We start from the raw sequence: 18,096 nt of genomic DNA on the forward strand, positions 1-18,096 counted from the left end.
TAGTAAACAGGTAGTAAGAAGAGGTGTGAGGCTGATTAGGGACAAAAAGGAGACCTAATATGAAGGCAGAGGGCATGGCTGAGGTACTAAATGAGTAATTTGCATCTGTCTTCACAAAGGAAAAAAAATACTGCCAAGATCAAAGTGAAAGAGGAGGTAGTTGAGATACTGGATGGGCTAAAACTTAATCACAAGGAGGTACTAGAAAGGCTGGCTGTACATAAAGTTGATAAGTCACCCGGACCGGATGTGATAAATCCTAGAATGCTGAGGGAAGTTAAGGTGGAAATCGCAGAAGTACTGGCCATAATCTTCCAATCCTCCTTAGATACAGGGATGGTGCCAGAGGGCTGGAGAATTTCAAATGTTACACCCTGCTTCAAAAAAGGGTGTAAGGATAAACCCAGCAACTACAGGCCAGTCAGTTTAACCTCGGTAGTGGGCATGCTTTTAGAAACCGTGATCAGGGACAAAATGAACAGTCACTTGGATGAATATGGATTAATTAAGGAATCTAGCACGGATTTGTTAAAAGCAAATCATGTTTAACTAACTTGATTGATTTTTTTGATGAGAGGGTTGATGAGAGCAATGCAGTTGATGTGGTGTACATGGACTTCCAAAAGGCATTTGATAAAGTGCCACATATTAGGCTTGCCAGCAAAGTTGAAGCCCATGGAATAAAAGGGACAATGGCAGCATGGATACAAAATTGGCTAAGTGACAGGAAACAGAAAGTAGCAGTGAATGGTTGTTTTGCAGACTAGAGGAAGGTATACAGTGGTGTTCCCCAGGGTTCGGTACGAGGACCACTGATTTTCTTGATATATATATTATTGACTTGGACTTGGGTGTACAGAGCACAATTTCAAAATTTGCAGATGATACAAAACTTGGAAGTATAGCGAATAGTGAGGAGGATAGTGATAGACTTCAAGAAGACATAAACATGCTGGTGAATTGACCGGACACATGGCAGATGAAATTGAATGCAGAAAAGTGCAAAGTTATACAGTTTGGTAGGAAGAATGAGGAGAGCAGTATTAACTAAAGGGTACAATCCTAAAAGAGGTGCATGAATAGAGAGACCTGGAGGTATATGGGCACAAATCGTTGAAGGTGGCAGGGCAGGTTGAGAAAGCGGTTAAAAAAGCATACAGATCCTGGGCTTCATAAATAGAGGCATAGAGTACAAAAGTAAGAAAGTTATGATGAACCTTTATAAAACACTGGTTTGTCTCAACTGGAGTATTGTGTCTAATTCTGGGCACTGTACTTTAAGAAGGATGTGAAGGCTTGAGAAAAGATTTACGAGAATGTTTGCAGGGTTGAGGAACTTCAGTTATGTGGATAGACGAGAAAAGCTGGGGTTGTTCTCCTTGGAGTAGAGAAGGTTGAGAGGAGATCTAATAGAGGTTTTCAAAATCATGCTGGCTCTAGACAGAGTAGATAGAGACAAACTGTTCCCATTGGCAGAAGGGTCAAGAACCAGAGGATACAGATTTAAGGTGATTGGCAAAAGAACCAAAGGCAACATGAGGAAAACTTTTTTACGCAGCGAGTGGTTAGGATCCGGAATGCACTATCTGAAAGGGTAGTGGAGGCAGACTCAATCGTGGCTTTCAAAATAGAATTAGAAAAGTACCCGAAGGAAAATTAATTTCAGGGCTACCGGGAAAGGGCGAGAAAGTGAGACTAGCTGAAGAGCTCTTGCAGAGAGCCGGCACAGGCTCGACAGGCCATATGACCTCCTTCTGTGCAGTAACCATTCTGTAATTATGTGAACATAATTTTATGCTGCAATTTCTTGCCAATCTCATTAGTATATGCCAGAACGTAAAAATCAACGTAGAACAACAAGAAATCAGCATAAATAATCGGGGCCCGAGATATACGTGAAACTCATACTATATATTTCTTCCTTATGTATGAGAATTAAAGTTTCAAGCCATCAATCATGTACATTAGGCATGCATGTTTAAGAAAATGAAATCATGGTGGCTTTTAAATTTTTAATGTGCCTCATACTGATGTCATAAAAATGCATTCAAAAAAACAGAAAGTACATAGTTGCTCTCAGTGAGGATAAACAAAAGACTGATTGGTTAATAAAATAACAATAAAATACCCAGAAAAGTGACTTTGTTTCCTGCTGCCTCGACATACTGGGTGTAATTTTACACCCATTTTGAATCAGTGTAATTGCAGGACATTCACGTGTTCCGCTCTTTATCATGGAGGGTCCTGAAGCCCCATATTAACATATGTAAGGGGCCAAATGACTGTTTTAGGAGGTCGCCTGGGACGCCTGAAAAATGGCCACACTCAATGTCTGGTTGGACAGCTTTTGGATGGGAACTTTTGTCCGTAAAACAATGAGGATCAAATTCTAAGCCTTTCACTTTGCCTTTCGCGGCTTTTTAATCTATCTGAATACTATTCTAAATTCAGCATTCTGTTTAATCTCCGTATGCTAAGATAAGAGAGAGTTGACATGTGAATGACTTGCTGTATTTTTGTTATAATTACTATATCTGGTGATTTCTTTGCAGTAAAGCTGTTGTTATAAATCACGTTGACAGGTGCACCTACTGCGAAATGCTGGGGATGAAGTTACTATCGCTGTTCAGTACCTCAGGGAAGCTCCTTCCTTCCTTAAGCTTCCTCTAGGTAAGAGACAAAAAAAATAGAGATAGATTCACAGTTCTTTTCTGCTTTGATGCCGTTAAATAAGATCAGCATTGACATAAGCATTTTCCAAAGATTGCCTCATTGAATTCGACACAAAATGGCTTGAGGCAGCTCCACACATAATGTCATTATAAATACCTGTTGTCTCAGTTAGCTACCCACATTAGTGCCTACATATTTGAAATGTCCTTTTTTCTTATTTATTTCTTTTCAAACAACTCTGTAAATATATTTCAATTACCTTCTGAGATATGATGCATTCTTATTATGCCACTTGGAGTTTGCCAGCCACAAAAGTGAGTGGAAATCATGCAGTCTAATATTAGTAGTTAACACGTCCATCTGAAATTCCTGTGTCCACCATTTTAATGAAGCACTCATCCACTGGGTTTAATGCACATTTTAATGCCTTCATTAAAATAACAGATCAAGGAATTTCATACAAGCAACAACAGCAATTTGCTTTTATACAGTATTTATGTAATTGTTATCTTTCATCATCATCATAGGCAGTCCCTCGGAATCAAGGAAGACTTGCTTCCACTCTTAAAATGAGTTCTTTGGTGGCTGAACAGTCCAATACGAGTACCACAGTCTGTCACAGGTGGGACAGATAGTCGTTGATGGAAAGGGTGGGTGGGACAGGTTTTCCGCACGCTCCTTCCGCTGCCTGAGCGTGATTTCTGCATGCTCTCGGCGATGAGACTCGAGGTGCTCGGCGCCCTCCCGGATGCACTTCCTCCACTTAGGGCGGTCTTTGGCCAGGGACTCCCAGGTGTCAGTGGGGATGTCGCACTTTATCAGGGGGGGCTTTGACGGTGTCCTTCTAACATTTCCTCTGTCCACCTTTGGCTCATTTGCCGTTAAGGAGTTCCGAGTAGAGCGCTTGCTTTGGGAGTCTCGTGACTGACATGTGAACAATGTGGCCTGCCCAGCGGAGCTGATCAAGTGTGGTCAGTGCTTCAATGCTGGGATGTTGGCCTGGTCAAGGACGCTAACATTGGTGTGTCTGTCCTCCCAGGGGATTTATAGGATCTTGCGGAGACACCATTGGTGGTATTTCTCCAGCGACTTGAGGTGTCTACTCTACATGGTCTACGTCTCTGAGCCATACAGGAGGGTGGGTATTATGATAGCCTTATAGATCATGAGCTTGGTGGCAGATTTGAGGGCCTGGTCTTCAAACACTCTTTTCCTCAGGCCACAGAAGGAGGCCATTCGGCCCATCGAGTTTGAGTGTACTTCAGCTGGAGGAGCAGACGACCAACCATGACAGTAAAAAGTCATTCTACTCCTATACTCTTCCGCTATTGGAGCATCTTCAGCATAATTTTCGGCCCAATGTGCGCACTTGTTACACATTTACTGCTCTGCCACTAAACTCTTTCTATATATGGAGCTGTATGAATATCTAGTTAAGAAGATGATTTTAGGTTGCAAGGAGAAATATGGACATAGAGACTGACTGCATTCAAATTAAATTATATAGATAGGCTAAGTAATTTAAATAAATACTAGGTCATGTACATTGCAGCAGGAAATTAGTAGAACAAGCTAATGTGTTCATGTTGATAAAGATGAAAGGAATTTGAGTGTAAATAATTGACCTTTCAGTATCAATACCTAATCTATTGGCAATATCTAATTAACAGGACCATTTTAAAACATTGCACATTGAAATCTGTATAACTCACCAATCCTAATCCACAGAATTGATGATGATACATTGCACTATAGACCCTGTCTTTTTTTAATTCATTCACGGGATGTGAGCATCACTGGCAAGGCCAGCACTTATTGCCCATCTCTAATTGCCCTTGAGAAGGTGGTGGTGAGCCGCAGGGCCATTTCAGAGGGCAATAAGAGTCAACTACATTGCTGTAGGTCTGCAATCACATATAGGCCAGTACAAGCCAGACGGGTTGCACCTCAACAGAGCAGGGACCAATATCTTCGCGGGGGGGTTTGCTAGTGCTGTTGGGGAGGATTTAAACTACTTGGCAGGGGGATGGGAACCTGAAAATAGATTCAGTAGGGAGGGGAGTAAAGCTGGAATTAGAGGCAAAAAAAAAAGTAAGTTTGAAGGAGAGAGGAAACAAGTGGGAAAAACAGGTTAAAAAAAAGAAACTTAAAGGCACTTTGTCTAACTGCACGTAGCATTTGTAACAAAATAGATGAGTTGATGGCACAAATTGAGACAAATGGGTATGATCTGATAGACATTACAGAGACGTGGTTGCAAGGTGACCAGGACTGGCAATTAAATAGTCAGAGGTACTTGATAATCCGGAAGGACAGACAGAAAGGAAAAGGAAGTGGGGTAGCTCTATTGATAAAGGATGGAATCACTGCAATAGTAAGAAACTGTTGTGTATGGAGAAAAAGTCAGACTGAACACTGTGAGCTCAAAGTAAAGTGTGACCTTAGTCTTTTATTGCAGGTCTCCAGAGTGCCTCTCCGACCTGTGAAGCCTTCTTATATACCTGTGCTCCTAAGGGATTATGGGAACACTTGGGATCCGGGGAATGAGCCCTCTGTGGATGTACAGATTAAATACAAGTCGACATATATAACAACATTCCCCTGCAAAGTCAATAGTGTAACTATTTTCAAAATGTGAGTCGATCAGAGGCCCTTCTTGCCCTGGTTGATCGTCTCGGTATGAAAGCTGGTGTTGTTGAATCATTTGTTGGGCCCTCGCTGGGCTGCTGTGCAGCTGGCCTTGCTGGGGCTGCCTGGTGTGTTGGGCCCTGCAGGGTTGCTGTGGATGATGGGTTCTGCTTCATGGTCAACCGTGGTGCCGGTTGCCGCTGATGTGTGTGTTGGGGGATCAAAAAATGTAGGGTCCAAGGTGAGTTGCTCAGGGTAGTTCGTGAATCTGAGTTTGATTTGGTCCAAGTGTTTCCGGTGAATGAGTCCATTTGAAAGTTTGACCCAAAACACCCCTCTTTGGCCACGACAGTACCGGGAAGCCACTACGGACCCTGTCCATAATTTAATACAAATTCAGGATCATTGACTTAAATCTCGCATGACACATTTGCGCTATCATGGTCTGCACTTTGTTGAAGCCGCCTGCTCGCTACCTGTTCATGTAGATCAGGGTGAACTAACGAGAGCCTTGCCTTAAGTGCTCTTTTCATGAGCAGTTCAGCAGGTGGGATCCCAGTGAGTGAATGTGGTCTCATGCAGTAGCTAAGCAGGACTCGGGATAGACGAGTGTGCAGTGAGCCTTCAGTTACTCTCTTCAAGCCTTGCTTGATGGTTTGCACTGCTCTCCCTGCCTGACCATTGGATGCTGGTTTAAACAGGGCAGACATGACATATTTGATCCCGTTACGGGTCATGAATTCTTTGAACTCAGCACTGGTAAAACATGACCCGTTGTCGCTCATCAGGACATCGGGTAAGCAGTGTATGGCAAACATGGCCCGCAGGCTTTCATTGGTGGCAATGGACGTGCTAGCCGACATTATCTCACATTCATACCTGAAAATCCAGGTTAGGAGTGTCTCCCACAAGTTCACCCTCTTTTGGTCAATGGTCTCAAGGTGTACAACTTAGGTCAGCTTATACATGGGTTACAATGATAGTTGAATACATGACATCACCTCCCCGCCAAAGTCTTATTGGGATCACAGGTTAAGTCTCTCTGGTGGTTTACCCTCCCTTGTAGAGCGCCTGAGTTGGGGCTCCGGTTGTTGGGTGCTGGCCTGAGTGTCTGCTGTTTGCGGTGCCTCAGGCCTGTCCGGACTGCCCACCGTGACTGCGCTCTCCTCCACTTGGTTCTGGTGTTCGGTCACCTGTGGTGGAGTACACTCTACATCGTGTTCTTCCTCTGCTTCTTCTATCGGGTTGCTGAAACTCCTTTTAGTTTGATCCACATGTTTGCGGCAGATTTGTCCATTGGTAAGTTTAACTACCCTCTTTGGCAATCACAGTGCCTGCAAGCCATTTGGGCCCTGCAGCGTAATTAAGGACAAAAACAGGGTCATTGACATCAATACATCGCGCCCTCGCATTCCTGTCATGGTAGTCACATTGTGATTGACACCTGCTCTCAACAATTTCTTTCATAGTAGGGTGTATAAGGAATGACCTGGTTTTGAGCGCCCTTTTCATTAGCAGCTCTGCGGGTGGAACCCCTGTGAGCGAGTGTGGTCGGGATCTGTAGGCCAACAGGAGACGTGAAAAGCGGCTTTGTAGGGAACCCCTTTGGATTCTGAGCATCCCCCGTTTGATTATCTGCACTGCTCATTCCACCTGGCCATTTGAGGCCGGCTTGAACGATGTCGTTCTGACATGGTTGATTCCATTGCTAGTCATGAAGTCTTGGAATTCAGTGCTTGTGAAGCATGGGCCATTGTCGCTGATCAAGACATCCGGTAGACCATGGGCGGCGAACATTGCCCGTAAACTTTCTACCGTGACAGAGGATGTGCTTGAATTTAAAATGGCACACTCGATCCATTTGGGGTAGGCGTCTACTAGAACCAAAAACATTTTTCCCATGAAAGGACGCGTGTAGTCCACATGGATGCGTGACCATGGCTTGGCGGGCCAGGACCAGGGGCTAAGCGGGGATTCCCTGGGTGCGTTGCCCAGCTGGGCAGACGTGTTGCACCGTCGAACACAAAGTTCCAGGTCTGCATCTATCCCTGGCCGTCAAACGTGTGACCTGGCAATTGCCTTCATCATGGCAATGCCCGGGTGCTCATTGTGAAGTTCTCTGATAAATATCTCTCTGCCCCTCTGGGGCATGACTACTCGGTTTCCCCACAGTAGGCAATCGAGAGTTCATCCTTGCGCCGATGAAACGGTTTAAATTCTTCAGGGCATGCCCCATACGTGGCTGCCCAGACCCCAATCAGGACACATTTCTTAACTAAAGACAGTAGCGGGTCTTTATTTGTCCAGACTTTAATCTGACGGGCTGTCACAGGTGAGACTTCGCTTTCGAAAGCTTCAACAGCCATGATCATCTCAGCATCATGCTCAGCTGCCCCCTCAGTGGTGGCTAGTGGGAGCCTGCTGAGTGCATCGGGGCAGTTTTCAGTGCCCGGTCTGTGCCAAATGGTATAGTCATAGGCTGCTAACGTGAGTGCCCACCTCTGTATGCGGGCCGATGCATTCGCATTTATTGCCTTGTTGTTGGCCAAAAGGGATGTTCGGGGTTTGTGATCCGTCTCCAGCTCAAATTTCCTGCCAAACAGGTACTGGTGCATTTTTTTTTTACTGCATATACACATGCTAGCTCCTCCTTTTCTACCATCCCGTAGTCCCTTTCTGCCTGGGACAGACTTCTGGAGGCATAGCTACCGGCTGTAACTGACCATTGGCATTCACATGCTGCAACACACACCCGACCCCATAGGATGACGCATCGCACGTTAGAACAAGTTTCTTACACGGGTCATATAACGGTAACAGTTTATTGAAGCATAACAAGTTGCGTGCTCTATCAAAAGCCCTTTCCTGGCTGTCCCCCCAGACCCAATCGCGACCTTTGCGAAGGAGCACGTGTCGCGGCTCTAACAGCGTGCTCAATTTGGGAAGAAAGTTACCAAAATAGTTCAGGAGTCCCAGGAACGAACGCAGCTCCGTCGTGTTACGGAGTCTGGGTCTCTCGGGATCACTTCCGTTTTGGACGCAGTGAGTCTGATCCCGTCTGCTGCTCCCCTCCTCCCCAGGAATTCTACCTCTGAAGCTAAGAAGATGCACTTCGCCTTTTTCAGTCGCAGCCCTACCCGGTCCAGTCTGCGTCGCACCTCCTCCAATTGTGAAGGTGTTCTTCAGTATCGCGACCCGTGATGAGGATGAACATAAGAACATAAGAATTAGGAACAGGAGTAGGCCATCTAGCCCCTCGAGCCTGCTCCGCCATTCAACAAGATCTTTGCTGATCTGGCCATGGACTCAGCTCTACTTACCCGCCCGCTCCCCATAACCCTTAATTTCCTTATTGGTTAAAAATCTATCTATCTGTGATTTGAATACATTCAATGAGCTAGCCTCAACTGCTTCCTTGGGCAGAGAATTCCACAGATTCACAACCCTCTGGGAGAAGAAATTCCTTCTCAACTCGGTTTTAAATTGGCTCCCCCGTATTTTGAGGCTGTGCCCCCTAGTTCTAGTCTCCCTGACCAGTGGAAACAACCTCTCTGCCTCTATCTTGTCTATCCCTTTCATTATTTTAAATGTTTCGATAAGATCACCCCTCATCCTTCTGAACTCCAACGAGTAAAGACCCAGTCTACTCAATCTATCATCATAAGGTAACCCCCTCATCTCTGGAATCAGCCTAGTGAATCTTCTCTGTACCCCCTCCAAAGCTATTATATCCTTCCTTAAGTAAGATGTCGTCTTGAAAAACCACTGTCCTTGGAATCGACTTGAGGAGGCTTTCCAAATTTCGCTGAAAGATCGCGGCAGCCGAACGAAACCCGAACGGACATCTGTTGTACTCAAACCACCCCTTGTGTGTTGTGATGGTGGTCAGCTTCTTTGACTCACTCGCCAGCTCCTGGGTCATGTAAGCTGAGGTCAGATCCAATTTTGAAAAAAGTTTGCCACCGGATAGCGTCGCAAAGAGGTCCTCCGCTCTCGGTAGTGGGTACTGGTCTTGGAGTGATACCCGATTGATGGTCGCCTTGTAATCGCCACATATCCTGACCGACCCATCCGCCTTGAGCACCGGCATGATCGGGCTCGCCCAGTCACTGAATTCGACTGGCGAGATGATGCCTTCCCTCAGCAGGCGGTCCAATTCGCATTCTATCTTTTCCCGCATTACGTATGGCTTCGCTCTGGCCTTGTGGTGTACTGGCCTGGCGTCCGGGTTTATGTGAACCACTACCTTGGCCCCCATGAAAGTGCCGATGCCGGGTTGAAATACTGAGTCAAATTTGTCCAGGACCTGTGAGCATGATACTCGCTCCACAGGAGAAATTGCATTGACATCGCCCCATTTCCAGTTCATGACAGCAAGCCAACTCCTACCCAGTAGTGCGGGACCGTCCCCCGGGACAATCCAGAGTTGGCAATCTGTTCTCCGAATCTTTGTGGGTCATGACTGTCATGTTTGTAATGACAGTGGAACACCACTGTATTACTGTATACACTGTATACACTCAACTCAGATTCATACCTTGACCATAGGGGGTGAACTTGTGGGAGACACTCCTTACCTGATCACTCAGTTATATAAAGGGAGGTCCCATGCAGGGTCATCACTTCTGGAGCACTGTAATAAAGAGTTAAGGTCACGGAGTGGCCTTGTCCCTGGAATGTGCCTCGGGTGGCTTCATGCTGTAGAGTAACGACTTTACAAAGCCTACGTGGTGCTCCCGAGCACCGGAATGATCTCCTTTGTATATGTTCATAGCTGTGCGTCAATCTGCAATAATTTTGGCCTCCTGGCCTTGGACACCCACAGCCTTTCGAACTGTTGGATACTCATCAGGGACTGGCTGGCCCCCGTGTCTAGCTCCATTAATACTGGGATGCCATTGAGGAGCACTTTCATCATTATCGGTGGCGTCCTGGTATATGAACTGTATATGTGCTCCACATGAACTCGGTGAACTTCAGCTTCCAGCGATTTCGCCCAGTATTCATTTGGCCTCGTAGGGTTTACATCGGGCCCGTCCTCCTCATACAACAACCTGGCTGCAGGCTTCCTGCACATACGCGCCAAATGACCGCTGACGTTGCAGTTTCTGCAGGTATATTGCTGATACCTGCAAGCTCTGGCTCGGTGTTTGCCTCCACACCTCCAGCATGAGCTGGAGGCCCCATCGTTGGAAACAAAAGGTCCATTACCAGTCGATTGTCTCTGACTGTCTCTGTAACTGTCCTTAAGTGCACCATTAACAGTTGTTGATGGCCCGATTACTGGCCGCATTGTCCATTGCGATGGCATGAATCGCCATTCAGCTAGCCATTGTCTCTGTTGAATTCCCCCTTTGGGTTCGACTACATGCTGGGGCATGTCCGATTGCCCTTGTCTGCTTAGAGAACTGTGTGCCGCGTTAACAATGTTGACTCCCTGGTCGTTTGCCTCATTTGAGCCAAGATTTTTGTCAAATATCATTCTGGTCTCTTCCTCCCCTGAGATAAATGTCTGGGCTATCAGAGCCGCCGCTTCCAAGGCCAAGACTTTGGTTTCAGTCAGTTTCCTGAAAACCCCAGCGTGCCCGATGCCCTCAATAAAAAAGTCTTGCAGCATCTCCGCTCTGCATGCATCTGGGAACTTACATCGGCTCGCCAATCGCCGGAGGTCTGCCACGAAGTCTGGAACGCTTTGCACTTCTCGCCGCCGGTGCGTGTAAAACCGGTGTCTCGCCATGTGCATGCTGCTCGCCGGTTTAAGGTGTTCACAGATCAACTTACTGAGCTCTTCAAAAGTCTTGTCCGCTGGCTTCTCTGGCGCTAGAAGGTCCTTCATCATGGAGTATGTTCTGGATCCACAAAACATCAGGAGATGAGCCCTGCATTTGTTGGCCGAATCCTGTCCCAACCATTCCTTCGTGACAAAACTTTGCTGTGGTCTCTCAATAAAGTCGTTCCAATCATCACCAACACAGTACCTCTCTTCTGTGCTGTGAGTGGCCATGTTCGCGTGGTTTAAATCTCAGTTTCTCATCGCCAATGATATATCCTTACTATACAGTATAAATGCATACGATACGGGGCCCATACTTGAGAGAAGATCACTTTGTAACCAGTTACTTTATTATCAAGACCTCGAGTGATGAAGGTGGGTGGCGCTTCCCCTTTTATACCTGAAAGTGCAGGTTCGGAGTGTCTCCCACAAGTTCACCCCCTTGTGGTCAATGTTCTCAAGGTGTACAACTTTGGTCAGCTTATACATAGGTTACAATGATAGTTGAATACATGACATCAGTTACATCCTCAAAAAATTCTAGAAGATTTGTCAAGCAGCGTTGGAGAGGCGAGCGGGGAGTCGGGAGGTGGAGCGCCAGGCGAGAGGCCTACAAGAGGACCAACAGCAGCGTTGGAGAGGCGAGCGGGGAGTCGGGAGGCGGAGTGCCAGGCGAGAGGCCTACAAGAGGACCAACAGCAGCGTTGGAGAGGCGAGCGGGGAGTCGGGAGGCGGAGTGCCAGGCGAGAGGCCTACAAGAGGCCCAACAGCAGCGTTGGAGAGGCGAGCGGGGAGTCGGGAGGCGGAGTGCCAGGCGAGAGGCCAGCCGGTGCAGCTGCAGCAGGGAGGCGAAAAAGAAGTAGAAAGAAATAGAAAGGTGACGTCACAGCCAAGTGGGTAAATGATTGGCTGGTGATTGGTAAGTAGTTTTTCTTTTTCTTTTCTTTAGCCTTGTTGTTGCCAAATTAAGTTGATCTAGGGGTTAAGCCATGGCAGGAGAGCTCGGACACGTGTTATGCTCCTCCTGTACTATGTGGGAAGTCAGGGACGCTTCCGGTGTCTCTGACGACTACGTGTGCGGGAAGTGTATCCACCTCCAGCTCCTGACGGACTGCATTGCGGCACTGGAGCGGTGAGTGGATTCACTCTGGAGCATGCACGATGCTGAGAATGACGTGAATAGCATGTTTAGTGAGTTGGTCTTACCGCAGGAAAAGGGTACACAGCCAGATAGGGAATGGATGACCAACAGGAAGAGCAGTGCAAGGAAGGTAGTCCCCTGCAATCATCCTCCTGCAAAACAGATACACCGCTTTGGGTACTGTTGGGGAGGATGACTCACCAGGAGAGGGTAGCAGCAGCCAAGTTCATGACACCATGGGTGGCTCTGCTGCACAGGAGGGCAGGAAAAAGAGTGGGAGAGCTCTCACCATAGGGGATTCAATTGTAAGGGGAATAGATAGGCATTTCTGCCGCCGCAACCGAGACTCCAGGATGGTATGTTGCCTCATTGGCGCAAGGGTCAAGGATGTCTCGGAGCAGGTGCAGGGCATTCTGAAAAGGGAGGGTAAACAGCCAGATGTCATGGTGCATATAGGTACCAACGATATAGGTAAAAACAGGGATGAGGTCCTACAAGACGAATTTAGGGAGCTTGTTGCTAAATTAAAAAGTAGGACTTCAAAAGTAGTAATCTCAGGATTGCTACCAGTTCCATGTGCTCGTCAGAGTAGGAATCGCAGGATAGCTCAGATGAATACGGAGCTTGAGGAGTGGTGCAGAAGGGAGGGATTCAAATTCCTGGGACATTGGAACCGATTCTGAGGAAGGTGGGACCAGTACAAACTGGATGGTCTGCACCTGGGCAGGACCGGAACCAATGTCTGAGGGGGAGTGTTTGCTCGTGCTGTTGGGGAGGAGTTAAACTAATATGGCAGGGGGATGGGAACCTATGCAGGGAGGCAGAGGGAAGTAGAATGGGGGCAGAAGCAAAAGATAGAAAGAAGAAAAGTAAAAGTGGAGGACAGAGAAACCAAAGGCAAAAAACAAAAAGGGCCACATTACAGCAAAATTCTAAAGGGGCAAAGTGTGTTAGAAAGAGAAGCCTGAAGGCTCTGTGTCTCAATGCGAAGAGTATTCGGAATAAGGTGGATGAATTAACTGCGCAGATAGCAGTTAACGGGAATGATGTAATTGGCATCACGGAGACATGGCTCCAGTGTGACCAAGGCTGGGAACTCAACATCCAGGGGTATTCAACAATTCGAAGAATAGCCAGAAAGGAAAATGAAGCGGGGTAGCATTGCTGGTTAAAGAGGAAATTAATGCAATAATAAGAAAGAACATTAGCTTGGATGATGTGGAGCTGCAGAATACCAAGGGGCAGAAAACGCTAGTGGGAGTTGTGTACAGACCACCAATCTGTAGTAGTAAGGTTGGGGACTGCATCAATCAAGAAATTAGGAATGCATGCAATAAAGGTACAGCAGTTATCATGGGCGACTTTAATCTACATACTGATTGGGTTAACCAAACTGGTAGCAATGTGGTGGAGGAGGATTTCCTGAAGTGTATAAGGGATGGTTTTCTAGACCAATATGTCGAGGAACCAACTAGAGAGCTGGCCATCCTAGACTGGGTGATGTGAAATGAGAAAGGACTAATTAGCAATCTTGTTGTGCGAGACCCCTTGGGGAAGAGTGACCATAACATGGTAGAATTCTTTATTAGGATGGAGAGTGACACAGTTAATTCAGAAACTAGGGTCCTGAAATTAAGGAAAGGTAACTTCAATTGTTTGAGGCGTGAAATGGCTAGAATAGACTGCCAAATGAAACTTAAAGGGTTGACGGTGGATAGGCAATGGCAAACATTTAAAGATCACATGGATGAACTTCAGCAATTGTATATTCCTGTATGGAGTGAAAATAAAACGGGGAAGGTGGCTCAACCGTGGCTAACAAGGGAAATTAAGGATAGTGTTAAAGCCAAGGAAGAGGCACATAAATTGGCCAGAAAAAGCAGCAAACCTGAGGACTGGGAGAAATTTAGAATTCAGCAGAGGAGGTCAAAGGGTTTAATTCAGAGGGGGAAAATAGAGTACGAGAAGAAGCTTGCCGGGACCATAAAAACTGACTGCAAAAGCTTCTATAGATATGTGAAGCTAATTCGTCCACCTTATTCCGAATACTCCTCCCATTGAGGCACAGAACCTTCAGGCTTGTCTTATTAACACCCTTTGACCCTTTAGAATTTTGCTGTAATGTGGCCCTTTTTGCTTTTTGCCTTGGGTTTCTCTGCCCTCCACTTTTACTTTTCTTCTTTCTATCTTTTGCTTCTGCCACCATTCTACTTCCCTCTGCCTCCCTGCATAGGTTCCCATCCCCCTGCCATATTAGTTTAACCCCTCCCCAACAGCACTAGCAAACATTGGTTCCGGTCCTGCCCAGGTGCAGACCGTCCGGTTTGTACTCGTCCCACCTTCCCCAGAACCGGTTCTAATGTCCCAGGAATTTGAATCCCTCCCTTCTGCACCACTCCTCAAGCCACGTATTCATCTGAGCTATCCTGCCATTCCTACTCTGACTAGCACGTGGTACTGGTAGCAAACCTGAGATTACTACTTTAGAGGTCCTGCTTTTTGATTTAGCTCCTAGCTCCCTAAATTCATCTTGCACGCAGCAAGGACAAGCATCCAAAGCCAACAAGGTGGTTCTTTATTTAAGCATGTTGTGGCCCAATGACATCATTCAATCCCGGTTGTAATCTTCGCTCAGGCCTGAGCGGGGAATCACACCTGTATCTAAAGACAGCTGATGCTAAGAAGATATACAGATTCTCTAAGAGATAAAATCGATGGTCAAATGAAAACAGCTACACTTAAGGAAATTGGATTACTAGATTTGCAGATATGAGCGCCCAATGATCATGGGTCTAATTTTCTGAGAAGCAGAAATGTTGGCGGGGGCGGGGGGGATGGTGGAATTGCTCCCTTCTTTAAGGGCCATTACCATCTCTAACATAAAGCCTTTCCACCTGGGGCGGGGGGACGGGGGTGGGGGGGGCAGGAGGCGGGACCGACCCATTCACAATTGCCCCCAAGCTGCAGGCAGCGGGAACGGGTTTCTGCCCTGCCTTATGCGCCGAATCCTTACCTGCTGGCGGCGACCCCTTATCGCCCCGTGGGAATCTGCCAGTGGCTGGGCGGCGCGGTCGCACTGCCGCAGCCGGCATTTTATTTTAATTGTCAGCCTACTCCTGAGTCGGCCCGACAATGGCGGCCGCTGGTTGAGCCAGGCAGGCAGCCTGACACCCTTTCTTGGGTGCTGGGCCGCTGACTCGGCCGATCCCCTTCCTGGTGGCCCAGTGGGCTCCACGTCAGCCTCACAATGTCCCTCCCCTTTAAGTGAAGGGGAGGGACATTTCGACGCATCCGCAGGGCGCGGCACATCCGCGTCGCGGTGATGGACACCACCTCGCCCCATCGCAAACCTGCCCCTACACCATCTCAAACAGCGCTCCAAAGCACTGGGAGGCAGTGTCAGAGTTAAAAAGCCCAATTTTCCGGCTCTTCCCTCTGACTCCCGCCGGACGGTAAATTTCTGGTTAATTCAAAGTGTCCTCCTCAATTTTTTGCTGAGGGCCATCTCAGCCCCGTAATCTCTCAACATCTACCTGGAAAATGTTGCAGAAAGTTCACATGATACATCTTAGCAATGAGAAATGCAAGTGAGGAAATCTTGAGCTAATTTATCGGCCAAGGTGGAGCCAGGCAATGGGCGATCTATTGAAAGATTGTGCATTGGGTTCCATTTATCAGCACAACACTTACTCAGTTACTACAAGTGCTGATCCCCCCTCAATACTACTCTCGCGCCCAATCGCCCCTGATACCCTCCCCCCGATCACCCCCTGTTACCCTCCCTCCCAATCATCCCCCGTCCCTGCTATCCTCTCTCCCGATGGCTTACCCAATATTTTCCCTCTCGATCGCCCCTGTCACCCTCCCTCCTCGCCACTGTTGCTGTCCTTCCCCATCGCCTCCCTCTCTCAATTCCCTTTAAAACTTAACTGCAGGCCGCTGCTGATGAATGAACGGCCAGATCTTTGAGGCCTCTTCTCCAGTGAGCTGTCTGGAGATGCCCATTAGGTGATCGTTGCTCCTCATTTAGATGATAAAAAGGCCGGAGGCCCAGGGTTATGTGTATCTCGGGCGGGCGCAAATAAACTTTTACCCCAAGGAACCTTGTTACAATAACAGGGAAATCTGTAGGTTGTCAAAAAGGGAATTTTAAGCCCACTACTTTTAGCCTGTTATATCCCAATCAAATGATCTTTCTGGAAAAAGTGGTATAATCAAGAACATCATTAGGAGCTTGAGTGATGTAGTTCAGTATCCAAACACGAGTCTACTAATGCACTAGAGCAAACCCTCAGAGAAAGGGTTTACTCGAGCCCAGTTTCTAACGAGTCACAGCATCTGCTACAACTTACCCATTAAGGGCACTCTCCTCAAGGTGGTTGTGACTCAGGTGCATCCAGAAGAACCAGAAATTGTATCGTGACCAACATGCTTAATCTCTACCCTCGTCATGAGAAGAGTCATGAGATATTCGATAAGATGAGATCCAGTAGAGGTTTTCAAAATTATGAAAGGCTCTGAGTGGATGACTAGGGAAATATTGTTTCCCCTGGTCAGTGGGGTCAGGAGAAGGAGTTATTCATTTAAAATTCTCCCAAAATAAGTGAGGAGAGAGTTTAGGAGAAATGTCTTTACACCGAGCGTTATTAATGCGTGAAGTGCTTTGCCACTGAGAGCAGTTGAGACAGAGCCTATTGCATCTTTTAAGGGAGAAGTGAATAAGCAATGGAACAGAAGAAGATACCGGGCTATGAAGAGAGCGCAGAACAATTTTGCATTGAGCAAAGACATGGTAGGCCGAATAGCCTTCCTTCGTGGTGTCAGCTTCTATGGTTCTAGGGAACTGTTTTCTTTTAGAAATGAGCAGAACCAGAACTGGTATTGAGTGACATTATTCGATAATGTTATTGTACATAGTGCTCAATATTTTTCTGGGAAGCTCCATTCTGCAGAGTATGAGCGAAACCCATATTGCAGTGTAATCCAGATGTTGCTAGAACCCACTTGCACTTTTGCTAGCTAGTAAATTGGCAATTGGCAGTGACTGGCGAAGGACTCCACTTTTTTCCCTTTCACATCGGGTGTATGTCATTACTGATTGTACAGAGCAAAGGGTTGTCTTTTTCTGTCAAGGAAGTCACATAGAAACATAGAAACATAGAAAATAGGTGCAGAAGTAGGCCATTTGGCCCTTCGAGCCTGCACCACCATTCAATAAGATCATGGCTGATCATTCACCTTAGTACTGCTTTCCCGCTTTCTCTCCATACCCCTTGATCCCTTTAGCCGTAAGGGCCATATCAAACTCTCTCTTGAATATATCCAATGAACTGGGATCAACAACTCTCTGAGGTAGGGAATTCCACAGGTTAATAACTCCCAGAGTGAAGAAGTTTCTCCTCATCTCAGTCCTAAATGGCTTACCCCTTATCCTTAGATTATGTCCCTTGGTTCTGGACTTCCCCAACATCGGGACCATTCTTCCTGCATCTAACATGTCCAGTCCCGTCAGAATCTTATATGTTTCTATGAGATCCCCTCTCATCCTTCTAAACTCCAGTGAATACAGGCCCAGTCGATCCAGTCTCTTCTCATATGTCAGTCCTGCCATCCTGGGAATCAGTCTGGTGAACTTTTGCTGCACTCCCTCAATAGCAAGAACGTCCTTCCTCAGATTAGGAGACCAAAACTGAACACAATATTCCAGGTGAGGCCACACTAAGGCCCTGTACAACAGCAGTAAGACCTCCCTGGTCCTATACTCAAATCCCCTAGCTATGAAGGCCAACATACCATTTGCCTTCTTCCCCACCTGCTATACCTGCATGCCAACTTTCAATGACTGATGTACCATGACACCCAGGTCTCGTTGCACCTCCCC

At 46.9% G+C, this 18,096-nt stretch overlaps 1 protein-coding gene across 1 annotated transcript in view; it reads left to right on the forward strand.

Moving 5' to 3' along the window:
- Positions 1 to 18,096, forward strand: part of sntg2 (syntrophin, gamma 2) — a 403,287-nt gene that overhangs the window by 118,140 nt on the left and 267,051 nt on the right. The window contains exon 7 of the mRNA XM_070884354.1: positions 2,583 to 2,670. Within this exon, the coding sequence (XP_070740455.1) occupies positions 2,583 to 2,670 (88 nt within the window). The remainder of the gene's footprint in view (positions 1 to 2,582; positions 2,671 to 18,096) is intronic.

The sequence above is a fragment of the Pristiophorus japonicus genome, chromosome 7 (genome assembly GCF_044704955.1).
Source record: "Pristiophorus japonicus isolate sPriJap1 chromosome 7, sPriJap1.hap1, whole genome shotgun sequence".
NCBI lineage: Eukaryota > Metazoa > Chordata > Chondrichthyes > Pristiophoridae > Pristiophorus > Pristiophorus japonicus.